A 24,711-nucleotide genomic window follows, 5' to 3' on the forward strand; every position below is an offset into this window, starting at 1 on the left:
TTATTATAATATGCTGTTGTTATCAGTAACATATTATTAATTTTGCTGTACTTGCCCAATGTGTTTTTCTTTCACCTAATTCGTCAAATTCACTGTTACGTTAGTGAATTCACAGAATTACAGATTCACGTTAAGTGCACTGCATATACCATTCCAAGCATTTCTCGTTAAGTTTCTATCTTTATATATTTCTATTGTTTTGTCCCAAAGAACAGGTCTCGCTTCAATCTGACACATCTTAATATAAAATAAATGCACCTACTTCAAACAGCCACAAAGTGTAAATGAAAATAATGTACCAAATACCAAACAACCAAGTATCATATGAAAGGGTGCATTAAGTCCCTTATGCTACTGGGTGCGTAAAGACGGCACGGTTGCCGTCTGTTGTTGTAGCAAGGGACGATATAAACACGGCGACTTCACCGAACGTTCCAACCACCGTCTATTGAGAACGGCTCCATATTATGATTACATGAGCCACCGTTGGAATGTCGTCGTGCGTTATAACCCTCGCACGTTTAAATTCTTATAATGTGAAACAGCGCTAACTCAGTCCGTAATGTGAGGATATTATGTCCTCTAGACGAGCAACCCACGTGTTGTGGGGAACCCTGTGTTGCCTGATGTAAAATCTAGGATTACTTTAAACATCACGCTTAATTTAATATATGTAAAGCCCTTTAAAATATTTTTAAATTAAATATACCTTTTATAAAGGATTTTAACAAGTTTATTTAATTTTATGAATAATAAATTAAAAATATTAAAAAATAAATCTGTAGTTTCCCGGCAAGACGTGGTACATGTGTATTATAAATTAGATAAAAATACACTCACCGGCACGAAAAACGGGCGCCCCACAAAATGGGTCATTTTTGATAGCTCGTATTTCCTAAACCTGTTGTCCGATTTAAGTGATTTTTTTTAATATGTTATAGCCTTGTTTTTTAACAATATCGCTATAATAACATTGTTGCTAGACAAGTAAATTTTCATTGTATACCAGGTGTACCAATCAAACTGTATTTTTTTCTAAAAGTTTGGAACACCCTGTGGAATATTCTAGTATTTATAATATTCTGAAATTAAAACCCAACTATAGCCTCAGGTTTTCTTAACATTCTGCTTTTTGATTCATTCGCTTATGTGGGATGATAAAAAAGTTAGGTACTTTAACAACTAGCCATGTTCTTCATCAATACAGCGTGTTTCTAAATAAGTGCGACAAACTTTTAGGGGTAATTCATAACATTTAAGGGGTAAGGGGTATGTCCGCAAATGCTTCGTTTCCGAGATACGGGTTGTTGAATTTTTTCTTACAAACTGACGATTTATTTATTGCTCTAAAACCGGTTGAGATTTGCAAATGAAATTTGGTATGTTTTAAGAGGTAGTTATTGCGCATTTTTTGACGTACAATTAAAAATTTTAGATTCATCATTGGCGTGCACACGGGTAACATCAACGGGTAGTATGACCTGTATGCACGCCAATGGTGAATATAAAATTTTTAATTGCACATAAAAAAATTCTCAATACCTTTCTCTTAAAACCTACCAAATTTCATTTGCATACCTCAACCGGTTTTAGATCAATAAATAAATCGTCAATTTGTAAGAAAAAATTCAACATCCCGTATTTCGGAAACGAAGCATTTGCGGATATACGTTAAACAAGCAAACGGTCATTATTTTTTCATGTAGAATTACCCCTTAAAGTTTGTCGCACTTATTTAGAAACACGCTGTATTGATGAAGATCATGGCTAGTTGTTAAAGTACCTAACTTTTTTTATTATCCACAGAAGCGAATGAATAAAAAAACAGAATGTTAAGAAAACCTGAGGCTATAGTTGGGTTTTAATTTCAGTATTTTATAAATGCTAGGATATTCCACAGGGTGTTCCGAACTTTTAGATTAGACAAAAACACTATTTGATTGGTACACCCGGTATAGAATGACAATTTCCTTTCTAGCAACAACATCATTCCATAAATATTGTTAAAGAATAAGGCTATAACATATTAAAAAAATTACTTAAATCGAACAACAGGTTTAGGAAATACGAGCCATCAAAAATGACCCATTTTTGGGTTGCCCGTTTTTTGTGCCGGTGAGTGTAGTACCAGTACTAAGACATTAGTTCAATTATCAGATATTCATCATGCCACTATTATCGTTGAATGATAACTCAAATTTACATGCATGAAAAGAAATAAATACTTTTTCATATAATACCTTTGGGTCTTTAATCTCAAACCAGTTCCGACATATTCCGCCATATTCCGACAACCAAATTTACCTGAATACGTTTCAGGTAAACTTCATTCTCGGACCCAGAAAACTGTTAGTGCCAGTGGCGTAACAAACTCCGTCGGGGCCCCCCCGCAGAATTTGAAATGGGGCCCCTTTTAATCCAGGAGCAGTCGCGCCATTAGAAAAAATCTAACTTTTTATCATTTTCCGTGGTAACTTAATGAAAAATTTTCAACATAACTTTTCACCTGTAAGTGCCTCGAATAAGATTGTAGTAATGCGTAGGATTTTTTTTAATTTTTTTTTAATTCATTTTTATTTTTTTTTGTGGAATTTATGGCTTTGGTGGGAACCAATTAGTTTTAAAATTGTTAGAAATAGATATTTTTAACATAACAAGCAAATAAAAATATTATGAAATTGAAATTTGTTTTAAATTCGTATTGTTAGATTTTGTTCTACGCGCGACTGCTTACGTGACAGAAGTGAGCGCGACTGCTCCCGCTTTAAACAATTACTAATAGGTCTGGATCCCGCGTATGAAAAGAAAGTTGATTAATAGCAAGCTGAAAATTTGTTAATAGCTAAGGGTGTCTAGTCGGATAAACTTTGATATATGGGAACACTGTAACAGGGGCAGTTTTAATTAGAGACCGACCGATTAATCGGCTTCGGCCACCTTCGGCCAATATTTAAACCTTCGGCCAAAATTCGGCTTCGGCCAAAACGAAGCCGAAGGTTTCGCCGAAGCTGGAATAATAAAGTGCTCTGTTTTAATTGTGGAACAGGTTAAAAATTTGGAACGGTCAGAACACGAAAATGGCACATTTACTTTGTCCGACAGAACAGACATAAACTCTCCGAACAGAGATTAAACTCTCATGCAAAAATCAGACTGCTATTTATCACCTGTCATAATTCCTGTCATTTGACATATTCTACATGTTCCACTCATTAAAACGCCAAGTTGGTGATAAATAGCAGTCTGATTTTTGCATCAGAATTTAATCTCTGTTCGGAGAGTTTAAGTCTGTTCTGTCGGACAAAATACATGTGCCGTTTTCGTAATCTGACTGTACCAAATTTTTAACCTGTTCCACAGTTAAAACTTCCCCTGTTCCAGTGTTCCCATATATCAATGTTTGTCCGACTAGACACCCTTAAGCTAATAACAAATTTTCAGCTTGCTATTAATCAACTTTTTTTTCATACGCGGGATCCAGACCTATAAATACGACTTATTTAACAAAAACTTTTTTATGTTAGCGTTATCATTCACTGTTCATAACAACTTACATTTCTCATCTTTATTGGTATACAGACCCATTCCAAATAAACAACTTCTTTTGTTGTTTTCTGTACAACTTACCTACAATACATTTAATAACCAGCTTTAAAAATAGTAAATATTAAAACAATTCTTTCTTGAGTTCTTATACAGTGTGTTTGCGTAGCTTGGAACCTATGGGAAACTTTTTTATTACATATATCTATATTACGAAAAAAAGTTATTCTTCATAAAATGCTCTGCATGGTATAAAACCTAAGTTGCAATAATCAGATATTAAATTTTATTGATTTTATACGAGGTATATCAAAAAATATTAATTTCGCTCAATAGTACCTATACCACCTTTATATTTTACAATATTGAAAAATTTTATTATAAAAAGTTGTTCGCAATTAAAAACTAGGTATGTTTAAATATACAATTATAGTCCGTCCCTATAACTTTTCCCATACGGTACGATTCATTTTCAATCAAATTAAGTCAAAACAGAAAGTGAAACGTACGCCGATGTGTGTAGTATATAGTATACAGTATACAAAATGTATATACACATCGACGTTCGTTTCAATTTATGTTTTGACTTAATTTGATTGAAAATGAATCGTACCGCATGGGAAAAGTTATAGCGGACGGACTATATATTATACAGTGAGCACGTAAAGGTTGGAATAAATTCATTTTCTCGAGAATGGACGATTTTGGAAAAAATTCCAAAGCAGGTCAATTTTTATTTTTAAATTACGACTTACTGACATATTATATATCATACTAGTGACGTCACCCATCTGGGAGTGATGGCGTCATCGATGATTTTTTTAAATGAGAATAGGGGTCGTGTGATAGCTCATTTGAAAGGTAATTCAATTCTCTATTCAGAAATATAAACATTAACATAATTATTTATACAGGGTGTCCAAAAAAATTTTTTTTACTTAAATTTATTTACATAAAAAAAAGAATGTGTGTAATTTATTTAATTCAAAATACATTTTACTGCTATCAGAAAACAGGAAAAACATGTTTATTTGGCAAATAAATATTGTTTTTTGCTTAAATTCAATATTAAAGCCGCCACCCACCAGCCTCGTGACAGTTTGAACATTTAATTTAAGCGAAAAGCAATGATTATTTTTCAAATAAACATTTTTTTCAGTTTTTTGAGAGCAGTAAAATGTATTTTGAACTAAATAAATTACATGCAATCATCTTTTTATGTCAATAAATTTAATCCAAAAAAATTTTTTTGGACACCCTGTATAAATAATTATGCTAATGTTTATATTACTGAATAGAGAATTGAATTACCTTTCAAATGAGCTATCACACGACCCCTATTCTGATTTAAAAAAATCATCGATGACGTCATCATGCCCAGATGAATGACGTCACTAGTATGATACATATGCCAAAAAGTCTTAATTTAAAAATAAAAATTGACCTATTTCGGGATTTTTTCCAAAGTCATCCATTCTCGAGAAAATGAATTTATTCCAACCTTTACGTGCTCACTGTATATTATTCCAGTTGAAATATTGTGAACTATAAAGGTACTTAACTCTTAGAGAGAAATTCATATTTTTCGACATACCTCGTATAAAGTTGGTAAAATGTGATATATTACGATTGAATGTTCGTTTTGAGATAATGCAGGGCTTTTTATAAAGAATCTGATAAGAATTTGATAAAGAATTTTTTCGTAAAATTAAACAATTAATAATAAAATAGTTATTATAATTGTAATAAAATGATGTTGGTTATCGGTAATTTGAGAAATATTTGGAAAAATTAATTTTTTATTTACAAGGATGTAATTACATATTAAAATTAAAATCGTATATTGTTAAATATAAAAGTACCTTATCCTTGAGTTAAGTTCCTATTTTTTGACTTACTTCGTATAAAATTGATAAGTTTTGATATCGGATGGTTTATGTGGCTTATTTTTTATCTCAGATTTAAGACCATTCAGAGTATTTCACGAAGAATAACTTTTTTACTAATGAAGTAAAAACCTCACATGTAGGTAGGTGGTATATAATTTATTAAAAAATTTTTTCTAAAAATGATCCAAGATGGATAAAATCACAAACGTTTTCGGACCAATCAGTCCATCATCAGGTGGTAGAAACCTAAAATAAGCAAACCACTGTATTAAAAAAGCCAAGATGAAATTTGACTGTCTGAAAGTTAGGAAAATTACAACATGTGGTTACTTACTTCAGATCCAAAGTAGTTGGAACTAGCTACATATTTAGGTCAAAAGACCTTAATGTAATAATAATTATGCCATTTAGGCTACAAAAATGTCGACAATAAGTCGATGTCACAAGAAATTAAATTGCAACGGTATTACAAAGTGGTCTTCATCTTGGCCTCAAACTGACAGACTAAAATATGACATTGAACGGATATTGACAAGACCTTCTAGGGAATTTTATGTGTATGTAGTTATATTGTATTTTAGAAATGCAAAAAATATAAAAAAAATATTTTTACTTAAGTGAATGAATTTAATTAGATATTAAATAAATGAGTAAGAATAAACAATTTAAATTAATAGTCACATGAAATTATTTATGAAAATTTCATGGCGGTGAAAGCGAAAATTTTGCCAACAGGTAATGACGTCACTTGGTAAAAAGAAGAACAAAAAGAAAAATAAACTGAAGAAAAATAAAAATAAAATAAAAAGAAAATTATTAGATAATAATTATAAGGTAAAAGAATTAGTGAATAAATTTGGAATTTGGCTATAATGAAATGTAATATAGTTGATAGTCATAATGTAACAGTATAACTGGTTGTCTAATTTCAAGTAGATGTAATAGGGTGAATAAAACACAACTAAGTAAAATACTATGGATTAACGGAATTGAGATTAAAGTAATAAATGGATGTATTATTTAAGAGAAAGTACTGTGAACTGTAAATAAGAAAACGATAAGTGAAAGTTAATATGGTGTGAAGTAAATAATGATATGATGCCAAATTATTGTTTGAAAATTATGTGAAAATAAAATTAAAATTAAAAATAAAAATATAGAGGGAATAAAACGAGGGTGAAAATAAGGTAGAAATGATGCATTATAAAATAAAACAAAAATTGTAGGCCTTGAATTAATGGTTGTCTAACTTGAAGAGAGATTGAAAATAAAATTAGGTAAAGAAATTAAATTAAAGTTAAAAAGAAAATGAACATTTTATGTGGTTACTGGACCAACAGAGACATTAAAAACCTAAGCCTACCTCCACAAAGGATAGGAGACACGCAAAGGCACACACATATCCGTCAGCTCAATGACCACATAATAATCATGACAAATTGGCAAAATAGTTCTCAGATTAACATTGTAGGTAATGGTGTGATAAATGTATAGTAAAAAGTAGAGGAAGGTCTTGCTTGTTGAATATAACCAAGCTAATAGAAAGCAAAATGAAAATGTTTGTGGTCAACAAACTGACAAGAGACAAACATGCCTAAACCTACCTCCACAAAGGATAAGAGAAATGTAAAGGCACACACATATCTGCCAGTCCAATGATCACAAACACTAATATCAACAATTTAACTTAGATGAACTGAAGGATTGTATATTAGAGGTGTCCAATAACCACCAGCAACCGAACCACAACCAAAAAACCTGTGTATAAGAATAAAAGGTAAATAGTTCAGAAAAATATATTGTAAATGGATGGAGGGTTTGTGAAATGTATATTAAGTAACATGTAGTTAGGTAAAGATGTGGATTCGGAGTTATCAAGCTGAAAAATAAGAATGTCTTAAAATAAAAATGAAGAGAAATATCATGTGAAGCATGGACCCTGTGGAAATAAAATAGATGTATTTAGAAAAATATGAATTAAGTGTAAAAGGTTAATTCTAAACTATGGAAATAATTGACGGTGTATAGGAGTAAAGTCACGGTTTAATGAAGTTTGACGATTAACACAATTGGGGCTAGTACGTATGTCCTTGATCAATAACTTTTTTCGTAAAATTGATAATAACAATGTTCCCCATATGGTTCGAAGCCACGCAGACATACTGTATAAGTGCTCAAAAAAATTTATTTTGAATTTTCAAATTGTAATGTCTGACAGGGCCGTAACTACCATTGGAGCAACCGGGGCAGTGCCTCGGGGCCCCCGGCGAAGGGGCCCCGCGATTGTAATCGCGTTATACTGCCAATAGGCAATATAACGCGATTAAAAACCTACAGTATAGCCGAAGAATGTAAGTAACATTATGTAGTATATTTTTTATGAAAACAGAAAAGATGCTATATTGATGGTAAATATTTAGCTTAACATAATGTGATTTCAAATTTTTTTTGTGTTGGTCGACTAAAATAGCAATATGTAGGTAGGTACAGGAAATTTCAGTCATGGAATACATTAAAATGCGTTTTCAAGTGGTTAAATATCAATTTTTCGGGACTCCTTCCGCTGGGTGATTAACCCCAGACCCCCCGGTAGGGGGCCCCCAGATCACGTTTGCCCCGGGACCCCCAACATCGTACTTATGGCCCTGATTTAATGACATATTCGAATTCAGCATAATCAAAAAGCAAATAGAAACATTTTTGAACAAAGTAAAATGATGAATTCACCGATATCTTTTAAAATTATTTAATATAAAAAGGTTTTATTGTTTAAAAAATTAATAAACAATTAGAGGCATCTGTGAGTAGAACTTTTCACTTTATGATAAGGTATATAAACTAACAAAAAATGTTTTAGAAAAATATAATCTTGTTTGATTTTTTCCGAAACCGAAACAATGCAAGTTTTTCTACATTGACTCCCCTAAAGCGTAAGTGTTATAATTTCCTTATCTTACCGTTCATCTGTTGAGAGATTGTCCAATGATTACACAAGAAAAGTCGTCAATAATGTTAAATAAATGCGTACCAAACTGATGCAACTAACTATAACCGTAAAACAACACAAACATAAATAACATTCAATGCAAACAACCAATATGAAATTACTGGCGATAATATTGTATCCGAATACTAAAAGTAGGTAAAGAACAGAGAGAAAGAAAACCCATTTTTAGATTTAAAAATGTTGTTCTTAAATTCGGCAAATTGCAATTCTAATATCTTTCAATAGTCACGTACAAAGCATTCTATTGTTTATTGTCGCTGCCATAAAATTTCGGTAGGCCGGAAGGGATTAAGTTTCTAGATATTCTGAGATGATTCACTTGGCAAATACGTCTAGTTAGAAATTTTTACGTTTTTAAATTTAAACAGACAACGTAAAAATAATATAACAATAACAGATTTTTACATAATATCAGATGACAAGATGGGGCCCTTAAGCGATTGGGGCCCCCCCCGCAAGCTTCATGCTGCGGGGCCCTCTGTTACGCCCCTGGTTAGTGCCATCTACATCTCAAACCCACGGTGTCGTACATAAATGCCCGTTTGGTTGTATATCTTCTTGTATATTTATCAATCAACGGTACAACGGAACGGGGCGACACCGGGGACGTGCGCCGTCTATTGTTCTACGGTAAGATAAATTGGGCTTAATGGGTTTATTTTCTAAACAAAAAAACAAAAACTTACTTTATGTTCTTGCAGACCCCTTTCGCGTGTAAATAAAGCATTACAAATATCACATTTTAACACTTCATTATTTACATGAGTCTTTAAATGACTTTTTATACGTGACATTAAATGTGAACTGTAAGTACATTTATCGCAAGTATAAAGTTTATCAGACTCCACCGGATGCTTAGCGAGTCTGTGTTTCTTTAAGTAAGCGGACGACGTAGTTGTAAAATCACATTCATTACAGTTATATTGTTGCCTATCTTCCATACTCTTGTGGGTATTTAAGTGAGTTTTGAAATATCCACGTACTACTGTTGAATATTCACAAAGCTTGCATTTTAAAAGACGGTTACCCTAAAACAAAATAAATAAAATATAAAGGAAAAGATTCCTCTCATTGGCTGTATACCATGATAAAAAATTACTACGGAAGTAAAACTTCACTTGTATTGTAAATGGTATATCAATTTTATTAAATTTTTTTTTCCAAAATGATCCAAATTGGATAAAAGTGTGTACATCTATAGTACAAAAATCACACAAACGTTTTCGGACCTATCAGTCCATCATCAGGTGGTAGATACTTTAGATCCAAAGTAGTTGGAACTAGCTACATATTTAGGTCAAAAGACCTTAATGTTACAATAATTATGCCATTTAGGCTACGACAATGTCGACTATAAGTCGATGTTGAAAGAAAATTAAAATGCAGCGGTATTACAATGAGGTCTTCATCTTGGCTTCAAACTAGTTTTAGGAACTAGGAAGTTTTACTTCTTTAGTAAAATAAATAAAATTAACTAAGTATTGAACTAATCATTATTTTAACCCTCCGATGGACGCGCTATCGGCCCTCTATGCCGCCTTTTTACTAGTTTCAAGATTCCGTAAAATATTATTAGTTACTTCCACTTATCTGCCTCGTTATTCTCAAATAACTATATTAGGCGGCGCGGCGCACAGTGTTCAAAATTGGTTAAAACGTGATCGAAACTAAATTTGTTTAAACTGTAAAAGTTATCTCGCTGAAAACTTAAAATATTTGAGGTATTATACCGTATAACGAGTATATATATAATAGGGGTCGTTTTTTTAGTTTTCATCCCTTCATTAGGGGGTATTTTACTTAAAAAATATCGTTATACAGGGTGTTTCATTAAGAATGTCCAATCTTTGAGTTGTAGATTCTAGACCTCAAAATATTAGGATTTAACCCAAATCACTTAAATAAAATGTGGCTCCTTACAGAGTTACAGGGTGTTTTATTTAAAAATTTAAAAACTATTTTTGCTCAGTGGTTTAAAACTTTTCGACGTATCCTTTTCATACTTAGCAAAAAGTGTAGGTACTGTACACCCTATAAAATTATGTTAAACAAACGTTTTTGGCTATTACCAGAGGCGTACGACAGGGGACAGTGAATGGTTGACCCTTTCCAAATTCTACGCCACAGGCGGAAATGCCATTTTAGCGCAATTTTTCGATTCTCCAATACTCTCTATGTAAATAACATACACTTCATTCGCAACGATAAAGTCATTAGTTTTCGAGATATTTGAAGTTAAACATGCAACGGCACATATTTTTTATTAATGTATTTAGTATGGTATAGTTAGACCCAAACCCAGACATCCAAAGTGAAAATTATCCTCCAACACCAAATTGTTCTATATGGTCCACATAATGTTCAGAAAAAAGTCACACCATTTTGATCGTCGGGTTTGGGGGGAGAGGGGGAAGAAATCTGCAAATTCGTAGTATTTTACGTTTTTCGTCAATATTTCTAAAACTAAGCGGTTTAGCATGAACAACCCTCGACACAAAATTTTTCTACATTAAATTTGAAATAAAAAAGGCCCTATGCATAATCCTTCTAAAATGAACGGTTCCAAAGTTACGGAGGTAGTATAGTATAATTGGTCCAAAAAAAGGCCTAACCCAGACATCCAAAGTAAAAGTTTTCTTTTAACACCAAATTGTTCTATATGGTCCACATATTGTTCAGTAAAAAGTTACACCATTTTGAGCGTCCGGTTTGGGGGGGGGGGGGGAGATGGGGGAGAAGTCGGTAAATTAGTAGTTTTTTCACGTTTTTCGTCAATATTTCTAAAACTATGCTTTAGCGTAAGGAATGTCCTATAGAAAAATGTTCTACATAAAATTTAAAACAAAAAAGGTTCTATACATAATTGTTATAAAATTAACGGTTCCAGAGTTACGGAGGGTGAAAAGTGGAGGTTTTCGATACTTTTTATATTTACCGATTTCTCCCTCCCTCTCCCCCCAAACCCGACGCTCAAAATGGTGTGACTTTTTGCTGAACATTATGTGGACCATATAGAACAATTTGGTGTTGGAGGATAACTTTCACTTTGGATGTCTGGGTTTTTGGTATAGTTATATCATAAATATTGCCCAAAAAATATAAAAAGTATCGAAAACCTCGACTTTTCACCCTCCGTAACTCTGGAACCGTTGATTTTATAACAATGATGTATACAACATTTTTTGTTTTAAATTCCATGTTGAATATTTTTGTATGTAACATTGTTTACGCTAAAGCATAGTTTTAGAAATATTGACGAAAAACGTAAAAGAACTACTAATTTACCGGCTTCTCTCCCATCTCCCTCCCAAACCGGACGCTCAAAATGGTGTAACTTTTTACTAACAATATGTGGACCATATAGAACATTTTGGTGTTAGAGGAAAACTTTTACTTTGGATGTTTGGGTTAGGCCTTTTTTTGGACCAGTTACCTATACTATACTATACTACCTCCGTAACTTTGGAACCATTCATTTTAGAAATATTATGCATAGGGCCTTTTTTTATTTCAAATTTAATGTAGAACAATTTTGTATATAGGGTTGTTCATGCTAAACCGCATAGTTTTACAAATATTGGCGAAAAACTTAAAAAACTACGAATTTACCGATTTCTCCCCCCCTCTCCCCTCCCCCAAACCCGACGCTCAAAATGGTGTGACTTTTTTCTGGACATGGTGTGGACCATATAGAACAATTTGGTGTTGAAGGATAACTTTCACTTTGGATGTCTGGGTTATGCCATCTTTTGGATCAACTATACTATACTAATTGTGCCGCTTAATTTTAAACTTCAATTATCTCTAAAATCAATGATTTTATCGTTAAGACTGAAGAGTATATTTTTCATTCATAATGAGAAAATCATTTGTTTTCAAGATATTTGAAATTAAACATTAAGCAGCACAATACATTAATCAAAATATCTTTGCCGTTACTTGTTTCAAGTTAAAGTATCTCGAAAACTAATAATTTTATTGTTAGGAGTGATGAGTATGTTATTTACATAGAGAGTATATTCTCTATTGAGGAAGAACATTACTTCATCAAAACTAAAATCTCTTTTCGTAACCCTAACAACTAACATGTGTTTGACATACTTGTAAACAATACGACGAGTGCAATTATTAATTCAAGACAAATGCGCGCGGCGCTCGATGCAAACTTATGCGCATGTACTCAGTTGCGCAGCAGTTTGTCTTATATATTTTTTATTCCTTACATTGTAGTCTTTCATATAGTGAAGGATTTAATTTGGGACAAGATGGCACAATAAACGTAATACGCTTTTTAGACAGCCGATTATATCAAAATCATCTTTCAGTGAAGTTAACTATGCTATTTTAATCTTTAAAGTATGTACTTTTATCTCAAATAATTACTTTTATATTAGCTATTCACATAAATGAAGTAATAATAATTAAAGTAAAAAGCAGCCTCTGGGGATTTAAATTTGATGTATAAAATTATATTGAATTTTGTACTTTTGATCATTAATACATCAAATCTGGCCCTAACAAACATAAAAAATCAATTTTTGCTGAGAAGTTGCATCATGAGTAGTACAAACAAACCCCTTAATTTCGGCATTCTCAGATTTATGTTTTTTTGTACTAACGATCACGTTTCCTTCAATTTTGAACACTGTGCGGCGGTTACATTGGATGCCAGTTCGTACGAAACTTTATTCGTACGAATTCGTACTAATTAAGTCGTAAGACACATTGGTTACTTTAATTGTGACCTCAGACGAAAAAACGCAGTAGATATATAAGAGTTTTCACATTGTGGTTTGTGGTTATTAACAATGAATGACGCTGCGAAGTTTTAATTTTTTGAAAGACCGTTATTATTAAAGTTGCTTTTATTAGAAAACTCCAGAGTTTGGGTTGATGATTTTTTATTCAAATCTGGATAGTTATATTGTTTACTTTTTTGGTCCCATAAATATTGTCTTTCTTGGACTATTATTAATTTTTCAACATCCATTTTGTAACCATAATCAGCCGAATACCACAAAACTATTAAATACAATCGACTTCTCGTACGACTAGTCGCAGAAAAAACAAATTATGTTGGTCGCATCAGAAATATTTCGTAAGAGGTTCGAAGAGTTCGTAAGAAATATTTGTAAGTAATGTAACCGTGCATATATCATTGTACGCATTTGTTTCGTTCTGATGATTTCGTACATATTCTTACGAATTCGTACGATCGGTTTTTCGTACGAACTCGCATCCAATGTAACCGCCGCCTAAGAAAACTTAAGACGCACACACCATCTCGATTTATTATTTGTTTAGTTGTCAGTACGGCTCTAAAGTAATAGGTGTTGAATTGTTCGCATTCCGTACCGTAGCGCGCCCGGTGGTGTGAGTAAAATTAGCCTTGAATTTTATTTGATTTTTTTTATTTAGTAAACAACTGCTCTAACCTATGGTGCAGATACGCTAAGACGTGCACAAACAAAATTCTAACAACACAGAGGACAATAGAGCGGTCCATCTTGGGATTAACCCTAAGAGACCGAATAACCAACACAGAATTGCGCCGTAGATCGGGAGTAACCGACGCAATCAAAAGAATATAAAGATAGTAGCGGGGTGCACGAAACGAATGTCACTCTCAAATCTATATAAAGCAGCGGTTTTGTAGAACCCTCAACATGCAGATGCGTTGCAGAGCACATAGAGAGCGCAAGAAAAGCTTCCTTGGAACAGTGCAGGATGAACCTGCACTGAAGTACCTGCACCCGGATGAAGTATTTTCCTCTTTCTCGTCTTCAATATTCCAGCCAATCTCTAGACTTTAAAACGTGAAAAACTATGAATAAGATAAGAACGGCACGCGGCGGTCGCTCTAGTAAAATCAAACATGGTAAAACGGGGGAAAATAGACCAAGATGATGTGAACTGTGAATCTGGAGAAATACATCTTCTTACATGCAGAAACTGTCCTCATTGGTGTACTCTCGAAGATTTATGGCTCGCCAACAAAGATAGAACCGGCGAAGCCCGATACTGGGCAGAAATTCCATGAATGACATGTCCGGACACGATAAAGTAAAGTAAGGTATTAATTATCAGAGAAAATACAGACGGAAAAATGAAAGAATACCCACTAACGATCACATCAATAATTTATTGTGTATTTGCTGTCTTTTTTATAAATAACAAAAGTTTGTTTGACAGAAAAGACAGCAAATTCAAAGTAAGTGATTGATGTGATCGTTCATGGGTATTCTTTCATTTTTCCGACTGTAAGTGATATAAGATACTACAATTGGATTTGATATAATATTCATAAAAAACTTCATTTTTATCCGATATCCCACCAAAGAGAACACCTAATACTCTTTTTTTATTTTTTAAAATATCATTCTCATACCACTAGACTGACAACAGATGGAAACTCTCTGGTTACTACCTCCGCAACTTTTAAAAAATTATAAGCCATGCGGGTGCCGAAACGAACATTAAGATGAGGGAATTTTAAATAATTCACGTCCCATCTGCTCAGCATGGTAAAGTTCCAACGAGATGGTTTCCTAAGTACTCCACAAAAGAGTAAATGAATTAAAAATGTATAAACATTTTCAATTTCCTTTGCAACCTGAAAATGCAGCAGCATTATACTCTAGTTAAATCGGAGAGTGCAGGAAGAGTCTATACCGGTTTCGGGGGCTTTCTTGCCTCTCATCAGTAGTCTCATATTCTCTTCTCTCCAATTCAACCAGGTATCTCGACCTGTGCCTTCCCAGATTGCAAAGAAAGAAATGTCACGGATATCGTAGCGACATCTGCTAAGAAACAAACTAAGTTCTCAATCCAGTAGTACAGAAAACGACAATAAATATCGTTCTTACACCACTAGACTGACAATAGAAGATGGAAACTCTCTGGTTACTACCTCCACGACTTTCAAAAATTATAAGCCATACAGGTGCCGAGACGAACATTAAGATGAGGGAATTTTAAATAATTCACGTCCCATCTGCTCAGCGTGGTAAAGTGCCAACGAGAAGGTTTCCTAAATGTTTATACATTGATAATATACTTACCATTACGGATTCTTTATCTGGATGTTCTCTTATAATATGGTTATCTAAAACTGTCCTCACTCTAAACTTTTTTGAACAAAATGGACATTTAATCGTATGCCTACAATACCGATTCACATGTCTGTAAACTTCTCGTAGGTCACATGTTTTTTCGTTACATGTCTTACATTTATACGGATTATCTTCTGTTACTTGTTTTTCAACTAGTATCATTTTTTCGTGATTTTTATGAATTTTATCTGGCCAGTATCTATTACATAATTCACATTTTACATCATTATCTAAAATTACAATAAAACAATTAGTCCCCAGTACACCGTCCTTTTTAAAAAACCATTACAAAAGTCTTAAAAATGGTTTCAACTTCTTCTTTTGAGCGAGTGTACCACTTTCTGCAATTTTCAGAGTGCAGGACAGACTATCCTGCTAGAATTTTTAATTTGGATCAAAAGAATATACGTATTTATATAATAACGATTTATAAAATAAAACTTATTTTTATCGAACAAAAAAGAGGTAGCGATCGTCTTAAACGAGCGAATCAACTTAAACGCGAATCAACTTAAACGAATTAGAGCGAATAAACTTAAACCCAAAATATTAGAATGCCTGAGTAGGTATTTTGAATACCTTTCAAACGAGGTATCACTTGCTATAAGGTCCTATTTAAAATTATCGGTCACAGTGGCTCTGTAACGTCATCTGTCACTATTACATCACCTGTCATGACTAGTTAGGAAGCTTCCGTCTATTTATTTCCTCCCTCCAAATTTCACTATTATAGGTATAACCGTTCAAAAGATAAGAGGGGGGGTACGGACTTTTGACTAGCACTGTATATAATCTAAACCTTTCTACCTAACGGTGTAAGGTGTTTAAAAATACATTTCATACATCTATATCATATACAAATCGTCTCCACTCTTGCTTATTCTTGGCCCTTCGTTTCGCTTCAGTCCAAGTTGTATTTTTCGTCCTCAGAATCTCTACCACTTCATCGTTTCAGGTTTTCTTTGGTCTCCCTCTTCCTCTCTTGTTTTGCACTTTTGCCTCACATACGCGTTATATACCTCCCATACCTGTCTACCATCGTTCCTTCTACACAAATGTCCAAACCATTTAAGCAGAACAGTATTTGTGTTATTGGTTCGACTTGTAGTTCTTCTCTCACAATGCTGTTTCTTATTCTATCGCGTTTTGTAATTCCTTTTACTTTTCTTAGGTACTTCATGTTCATGGAGTTTATTCTGCTTTTCGATGATTGTGTTAGCACCAAGCTCTCACTACCATAGGTAAGGATTGGCCTGAAGATCGTTTTATATACCATCATCTTTGTCCTGCTGCTTACTTCTCTCTTTCCAATGAATGTTCTGTTTAAGCTATGGTACATTTTGGACGCCATGGTTATCCTTTCGTTGACTTCTTCTTCTGATCTTCCTCCATTCTCTATTTTCACACCCAGGTATTTATATGTTGCTACTTGTTCCGAACATATTATAACTAATAACTAATTAACTTATACAGAAGTAAAAACTTCAAATTGTATTCTGGTATAAAATCGTTTATTTAAAAACTATCTAAAAGTCATCCACATGGATTGCAAAACGTTTTCGTTCTAATCAGAACATCTTCAGTGCATTCCGCAAAGTAGTTGTAACTAGCACACCAATGAAGGTGGTAGCTTCATAATATAAATATGGCTTACATTATAAATTTTAATAAAATATTGTGACTACTAGTCGATGTTAAAAGATTAAATTATGTATGTGCCTAAAGAGCAACATGCTTCCTTGCTCGAAAAAACTAGGTCCTTGAAAAAACTTGACCTAGTTTTTTCGAGCAAGGAAGCATGTTGCTCTTTAGGCACATACATAATTTAATCTTTTAACATCGACTAGTAGTCACAATATTTTATTAAAATTTATAATGTAAGCCATATATTATGAAGTTACCACCTTCATTGGTGTGCTAGTTACAACTACTTTGCGGAATGCACTGAAGATGTTCTGATTAGAACGAAAACGTTTTGCAATCCATGTGGATGACTTTTAGATAGTTTTTAAATAAACGATTTTATACCAGAATACAATTTGAAGTTTTTACTTCTGTATAAGTTTTTTAAACTATGGTATACAGCCAACTATTGGGATTTTCCCATTGATTTTATTTTAATAACTAATTAGGCAACATAGAGAAATTGTCACTGTCATTTTGACAAACCTGCGTCAGATTTTCTCTTATCTGTTCTGTTATCTTTATCGATATCTGTTCAGTGCAGTAGTGCATTATTTTAAGAATTCGTTATTGTTGTTTCATAGGAAAGTAGTGTTTATTTATAGTCAATTTATTATATTTTTGTGTGATAGAACCAGAGACTAAGTTGTTGGCCTCTATGAAAAAATAGATTATTGTTAATTGTGAGTTTTAGTTATATGTATGTAGGTAAGTATATTTTAAGTAAAAATATTTCGAATTCTAATGCAATTATATAAAGAGGGTGCCTTTGGCGCTTTATGAACTAAATAAAATAGAACGGCTCTTATTTCGCTTCACAACGAAATGATTATTTATTATTATTATTTCGTGAAAATACCTGTTAACATAAAATTTTCACCCATTTTGGTTTATTTTTATAAATATATATTTACTAATAACAAAATTGTTTTCTATTACTTCCATTTAGTTCGCCTATGAGTATACTTGCCAAAATATTGATCTTAGATAATGTCAAAGATTACCACTGTTGCCAAAGTTTCGCAGACCTTACGAAAAAAGGTATGATACTATCTCCCGAAGTTATATTGATAACGCGCCACTGTATGCTCTTAAGAGTTTTGTAATAATAAAACTGTACCGCGCTAAAGTGACATCTTGCGGGTGTCGGACTCGATGATCGCTCCCTCTTTTTTGTTCGACAAAAATAATTTATTTTACTTTAACATATAATGTTTTGATTAAAATTTAAAATTACTAACAAAACATAACCGCACTAGAGCTACAGGTTTAGGCGTTGTGCGTGCGGAAAAGCGTCCAACCTGCACTCTGAAAATATTCACAAAGTGGTAGACTCACTCAATCAAAGCAGTTAAAACCATTTACTTTTGTAATCATTTTCAAAAAAGAACGGTGTACTGGGGACTAAATGCTTATTACTCAAATGTGAATTTGAGTGTGTTTTGTTTGTCTTAGTAACAGCGTAAAATATAAAGCTTTATCTTGCTTATAATAAGAATAAACTTACAATTCTCCATATATTCTTTACAGCTTTCCCGTAGAATACTTTGTTTTTCAATTTCTTCTGCATGGTTAACTTTTTTGTGATTTTCAAGGTCTTTAAGATTTTCGGAAGTAAAGGCACAAAAACTGCAAAATATTCCTATATCACCATGTATCTTTAAGTGATCATATATTTCATCGGGATCAACTAATTCAATCTCACATTTCTTGCACACATATGGATTCCTTCCATATTTGTTTCTAATATGTAACATCTTCTCATGTAAATTATGATTTCTGGTTGGCCACAATTCGTCACACAGTTTGCATTTATGAAACACTTTTGGTTTATGAAACTTATTCTTATGGGCAACATACTGGACATGCCAGAAGGTCACAAAATTACACTCGACACATCGAAAATAATCCTTGTCTTTAGAATGAAGTTTCTCTATATGCTCCAAAAAATCAGAAAATTCCAGTAGAATGCAATTGCATTTATAGCACCTGAAACTATTAAGAAGAAATTTAAAATGGAATATGCTTATACATACATCAAAATGGTCTAGTTTAGTCTAGGGCATGATACTATAAATAACAAGATAATATATTGCACATCCGGAAGTCGTGACGTAACTGGAGACCGGCAAGTTCGTAATGGTTCGTAATCATTCGTAATGTCCGATTACTTTGAATTGTTCGCGGTTGTATTTTATATTTTATCTTTGACAGTTATTTGACTGGAATCTCGACACTAAATTCTTTTCGAATACATTGAAGTTTAATGTTATTTTGCTAATTGAATAATTTCATCACATAATGCATACAAATCCCATTTAACTTTAACAAGAATTCAAATTCAACTTCCGGTCTCCAGTTACGTAATCAATGCGCGAACTCGGACGTATTTGAACTACGGGAAAATACTATCTCTTTATTTATAGTATCATGGTCTAGGGACAAAAAATGCTTGCCATTTGATTATTTCGTCAAAATGAATGTTTATTTACGAAAAAAATTAAATAAAACCGCGTTGCCCATTGAAGCACTTCTATGCCTCTACGCGCCGTTGGTCCCAAGGAAACTATAGACTGTGCCACTCATACCTCAGCTTGTGCAGAAAACCACGTCATTAAAGTGAAGAAAAAGTGAAATAAACATAACAAGAAAAATGTGCAAGAACTGCTACAAAAAAAAATCTTAAAGACACGGCGAAAATATGCCATGAACAAAATAAAAAAAGTCGACACATATTGTGAAAATTGTGAAAATTTTTGTATAGATTGTTTTAGTGAGGTTTAAGCATAATTTTTTATGTACGTATGTCATACATTGTATGTAAGAGTTTCTAAATACAGTTGACTACAAATTCAATTTTTGAAGATATTCTTCTTTACCGGCGAATCGATTGAGGGTAAAATTTGATTGATCCGCGCGCATGCGCACACCGACAGTATGGTATTAGTTGTTATACGGGCTCTGATTGGGTGTTGAAATTTTGAAATGATCTGTCAATAATTGTTCAATATGGAGGTTATCGGTAAACAAAAATATTGTATAATATTAGTTTTTATTGATGTGTGGACAGAAATAAAATCAAATTTATAATTATAGTGACTTTTTAAATAGTTTTGAAAAGCCGCAGGTACGTAATTCTAAATGTTTCAGTTGGAAATACCTAATAGTTTCAATACCTATCTATTTGGAAAATGTAAACAAAATAATGTAGTTACCTATTAGTAGGCAATGCTTTAATTTACATAATCTGATTACGAACAAACTTTCTACAAATCTTCATCTCATATATAGTTTTCTTACTCTATATTTTGTTGTATTTTATTTCGACAAAAATCAAACTAATAATTTTATTAAATTCATATAAATTTATGGTGTAAACGTTTAGTTTGTGTATATTCCCACATGACGTATACGAGAGTTTGGTGCAGTTTGAAATGGCGTCAACTTTCGTACGGCGCGGTAGACGTTAAGTGGGTTTAAGCCCCAAGCAAGTTATTATTTTTTTATTTTTTTTATAGATTTTATGATTGTAAGTATATTATTATATAATTTTTGAAGATATTCTTCTTTTTTGAAAGTGGTAGATAAGAAAGTTGGTTTGATTTTTAAATAAAATAAGTACAAATAACCTTTTAAGTATATTTACTTCGTTTAAATTACGTATTATATAATAGAAGAATATCTTCTTACGTGCGTACAAAGTACACACACATTCTTTTTTATTTTTATCACTTTCTATCAAATAACTGGGACCACTAGGTACTATTTTCAAATAATTTAATAGGCCATTCTTACAGTATAGACCTTCTAGGGCACGTGGATCTTTTAGTCTGAGATATTGGACATTATTATGAACCAGCAGCCTAACAAGCATTAAAAAAGGTGCTGGTCCCATGGGACCAACGTGGCAGCGAACGTGTTAATATACATTATGCCATAAAGTATGGATAACTTTAACATTAAAAACCGGGCTTAAAAAAATTGAAATTGTGTCATCTGCATACCTAAAGGGTCCCATTCACATTGGATCGGTATCGATACATGTATCGCGACAAGTTGCAATAGGTACATGTATAATGAGATTTATATCTGTTTCAAAAACAGTGATACAGATTTTGATAGAGTTGTAGATGACGAAGATAGAGAGTTGTGATACTGATACAGCGATACTAAGGCAAGTCGCACACCAACGAAACATGAAACGAAAAACATGAAACGTAAAACACGTTTCATGAAAATTAAACACGGTTAAACAAATCTTAAAGTCCGTCTACCAATGAAACGAGTGTGATTCATGCTCATAAAACATTTTTATTTTCGGAAAGTTTCATAAATGGCCGGACGTCTATTTTTTTAGCAGTGTTTTATTTCCACGAAACGTGATTTACGTTTCTTGTTTCTTTGATGTGCCTAAGACAACCAAATACATTATGACATTTGTATCGCGATACTGATATGTACTTACGACATGTACTGCCCTGCTTAGTAAAAACGTCCGATCTACAATTTTCGTTTTTTCTTGATTATGGTATATTCCATTACTACTAGACATTTACCATCTTATTCTTATTGCTTAGTCAAAAAGTCCCTTCTGCCACCTCAAATCGTAAAAAATCATAAATTTGTTTGTCCTTTCTACAACCAACAGCCGTTGTGCTTAGAATAAACGTCCTATATGCTAAATACTTAGATAAATCGTTCTATCTGCATCAAAATTGTGAAGATAGGACTTTTGGGCTAAGTAAGTCCTGTTGAAATCATTCAACTGGTGAAACTAATGTTGACCTAGCGCCTATACGAAATATAATATGACTAGGGAAATTACTGTAAATCATCTGAATACCGATCGCTTCTCATACAGGTATTTGAAAAATAATTGGGTGTAATAATTTTTGTTGATTTATTGAAATATAAAATACATAACAGATTTGCCTCTTAAATAAGTATTCCTTAATAAACTTATCTAATGAGAAAATGCAGTTAGTAAAATTATTGATGCGTCTACCGCAATGAACTGTCAACACGGATGGAATGGCCCCGTCACATTCAAATAGTGAAGCGAGATTGCGGCCAACATACAAGTGAGAGGTCCTAGAGAGAGACAGAGCTTGTCAGGGAAAATTTGACTTCTTCGTTGGTTGGATATTATCATAATGACCAGAGTTGCCAGATGTGGTTTTATAAATCCCCCACTTAGAAACTGTAATTCCCTCAAATTAAGCTCAAATCCCCCAAATTAAAATATTTTCCGCATGTTAATAAATTATCATTTCCGCATGTAAACCAAAATTATACTACTTATCAACAGAGGACCCTGGAAATAATTCATAGGTCCTATCTTCTTCGATTATATGAGAGTATAATATACATACAGTTCTATGTATATTCGCATATTTAATTTCCCATGACTCCTTAAAATCTCCCATAACTCTCCCCCCAAAAAATCCCCCAACCATTTCTGCTTAGAAAACATCCCATAGACGCTTTTAAATTACTCCAAAATTGTAGGAAAATACCCCAAGCTGGCAACCCTGATTACCACTATCAATTTGTTTGTTTACGAAAGATGGCGATTATCTTCTATCCTTCCCTGAATTGACTCTCTCATCCTTGCGGCAATAAGTTCGCTTCATGCCCATTCCATCCGTGTTGACAGTTCATTGGTCTACCGTCGCGTTTCTACTATGGTTTGCGGTCTACCGATGGATGCAGTGTATAAGCTGTATTATATTACGATGCCGACAAAAAATCTTTATAAAGTAAATAAAACGCATAAATCATAAAAATGATTATTTTAATTTTACAAATAAATACCTACCTAATAATAATTTAATTTGTCATATCAATTTGCTATTTTAGTTGAAATAATTTTGTGGCTGGTTCTCAACTAAAATAGTAAATTGATATGACCAAGTATTAATTTGTAAAATTAAAATAATAATTTTTCTGACTATGCGTTTTATTGATTTTATAAAGATTGATTTTGTCGGTACTGTATATTGGGACCGTGCAAGTTCGGCAAAGCGATACCTGGTTTCTACGCTCAGCAACATTATTCGCACTTTTAATTATATTGGCCAATTATATTAGTCCTGGTTACTGGATAATTGTCAAGGCCATAGTCCAAAAAAATAATAAGAAGAAAAAATAAGATTCAGGTTATGTTATTAAAACGTAAACAATTGTATGTAGTACATACCATTAGTTATTAAAATGCAGTACTGCAAACAAACTACAATTAATTAAATTTACCTATTATAATAATTGCATATCATATCAATATTGTGGGGCAATATATAATTTATCTTCTTCAATGAGAGTAGGTATGAAATATACGTCAATTTGACAATTTCAATTGACAATATGAATTATTTAAGGAAGTTGCAATATTTCTCCGCTATTCTCGCACGATCGTTTCTCGTATCCCCTCCAAGTACTTGCACACCGCAAATATGTGGGCTCATCACCATAATCTTTTCTCAGAAGGGTTTGCACACTATACTTAATTAAAGGCACCTTTGTAGGCGAAATGTTTATTGCTAACTACTAATAAACATTTATACCTACTACTACTATTTAGGAATACACAATAAAATTTATGCTTTAGTTTTTTTGCTACATATTATGCAAATAACACGGTAATATTTTCCCACGGTATGAGCAAATATCAAGCTCTCTTTTCAAATAAAATGGCCTGGTAGATTTACTTTCATTTAATTTTTCTTGCACTTTGTTATTTTGTGCAAATCCTTCAGGTAGATCGCACCTCCGAGGTAGACCGCATACTATTATAAACATCGTAAAACTTTAATTAACATTCATATTTAAACTAAAAAAGTCCTATCTAAAAAATTACTCATTCTAAACGACCTATACATTCTTAATACTTAGTTAAAAAGTCCTATCTATCAAATGTCAAACTTGGGGTTGTTTTAGTGATTGCTGGTAAATGGAAAAAAATTTAATCCTAATTAACTACTTATGTGCAAAAAACCAAAAGTCTGCTTTTTAAAATGAGGATGGCACAGTATTATTTACAAATACACCCATACCTCGCTATACGGCCGCTCTGTATACGGCATTTCGCTATATCGGCCCTGTTCAATAGGGAACTTGCACTGCATAAAATTGTTAATTTATGTTTTAAAATGTTATATTCAAAATATTACGTCTTAACAATGAATGGTGTACGTACAACATCTAATCAAAGTTCCGCGCCTAAAATTTCCGTTTTAAACAACTTCAAAAGCGAGACCTGGGGTCTGACGTCACAGGCCACTCGTATCGTTTGCTCGTTCGGGGTGGGCTATTGCATTTAATGCAGTTTGCCCATAGATAAATAATAGAGTTGAAATATCTTGTTTTACTCTGTGGCAAAAATGATTTTTTCTGTGACAGGCAAAATATTAACATATTATCTCTGTTGACATGTATCAAAAAGTTCTTTTTTATGAAATTACTTTTGTCGTTTCTTGTG

General features: G+C 32.8%; 1 protein-coding gene across 3 annotated transcripts in view; it reads right to left on the reverse strand.

Moving 5' to 3' along the window:
* The window catches only part of LOC114327025 (zinc finger protein 714-like), a 55,365-nt gene that overhangs the window by 11,036 nt on the left and 19,618 nt on the right, over nucleotides 1–24,711 (reverse strand). For 2 of the 3 annotated variants that reach the window (XM_028275522.2, XM_028275521.2), the window contains 3 exons: nucleotides 18,742–19,229; nucleotides 15,501–15,781; nucleotides 9,126–9,467 (listed from right to left, as the gene is read on the reverse strand). In XM_028275522.2, the coding sequence (XP_028131323.2) occupies nucleotides 9,126–9,467; nucleotides 15,501–15,781; nucleotides 18,742–19,229 (1,111 nt within the window). Of the gene's footprint in view, nucleotides 1–8,917; nucleotides 9,065–9,125; nucleotides 9,468–15,500; nucleotides 15,782–18,741; nucleotides 19,230–24,711 lie in introns of those variants that run through there. The other variant, XM_050662966.1, reaches the window with a different exon arrangement.

The sequence above is a fragment of the Diabrotica virgifera genome, chromosome 1, assembly GCF_917563875.1.
Source record: "Diabrotica virgifera virgifera chromosome 1, PGI_DIABVI_V3a".
NCBI classification, from domain to species: domain Eukaryota; kingdom Metazoa; phylum Arthropoda; class Insecta; order Coleoptera; family Chrysomelidae; genus Diabrotica; species Diabrotica virgifera.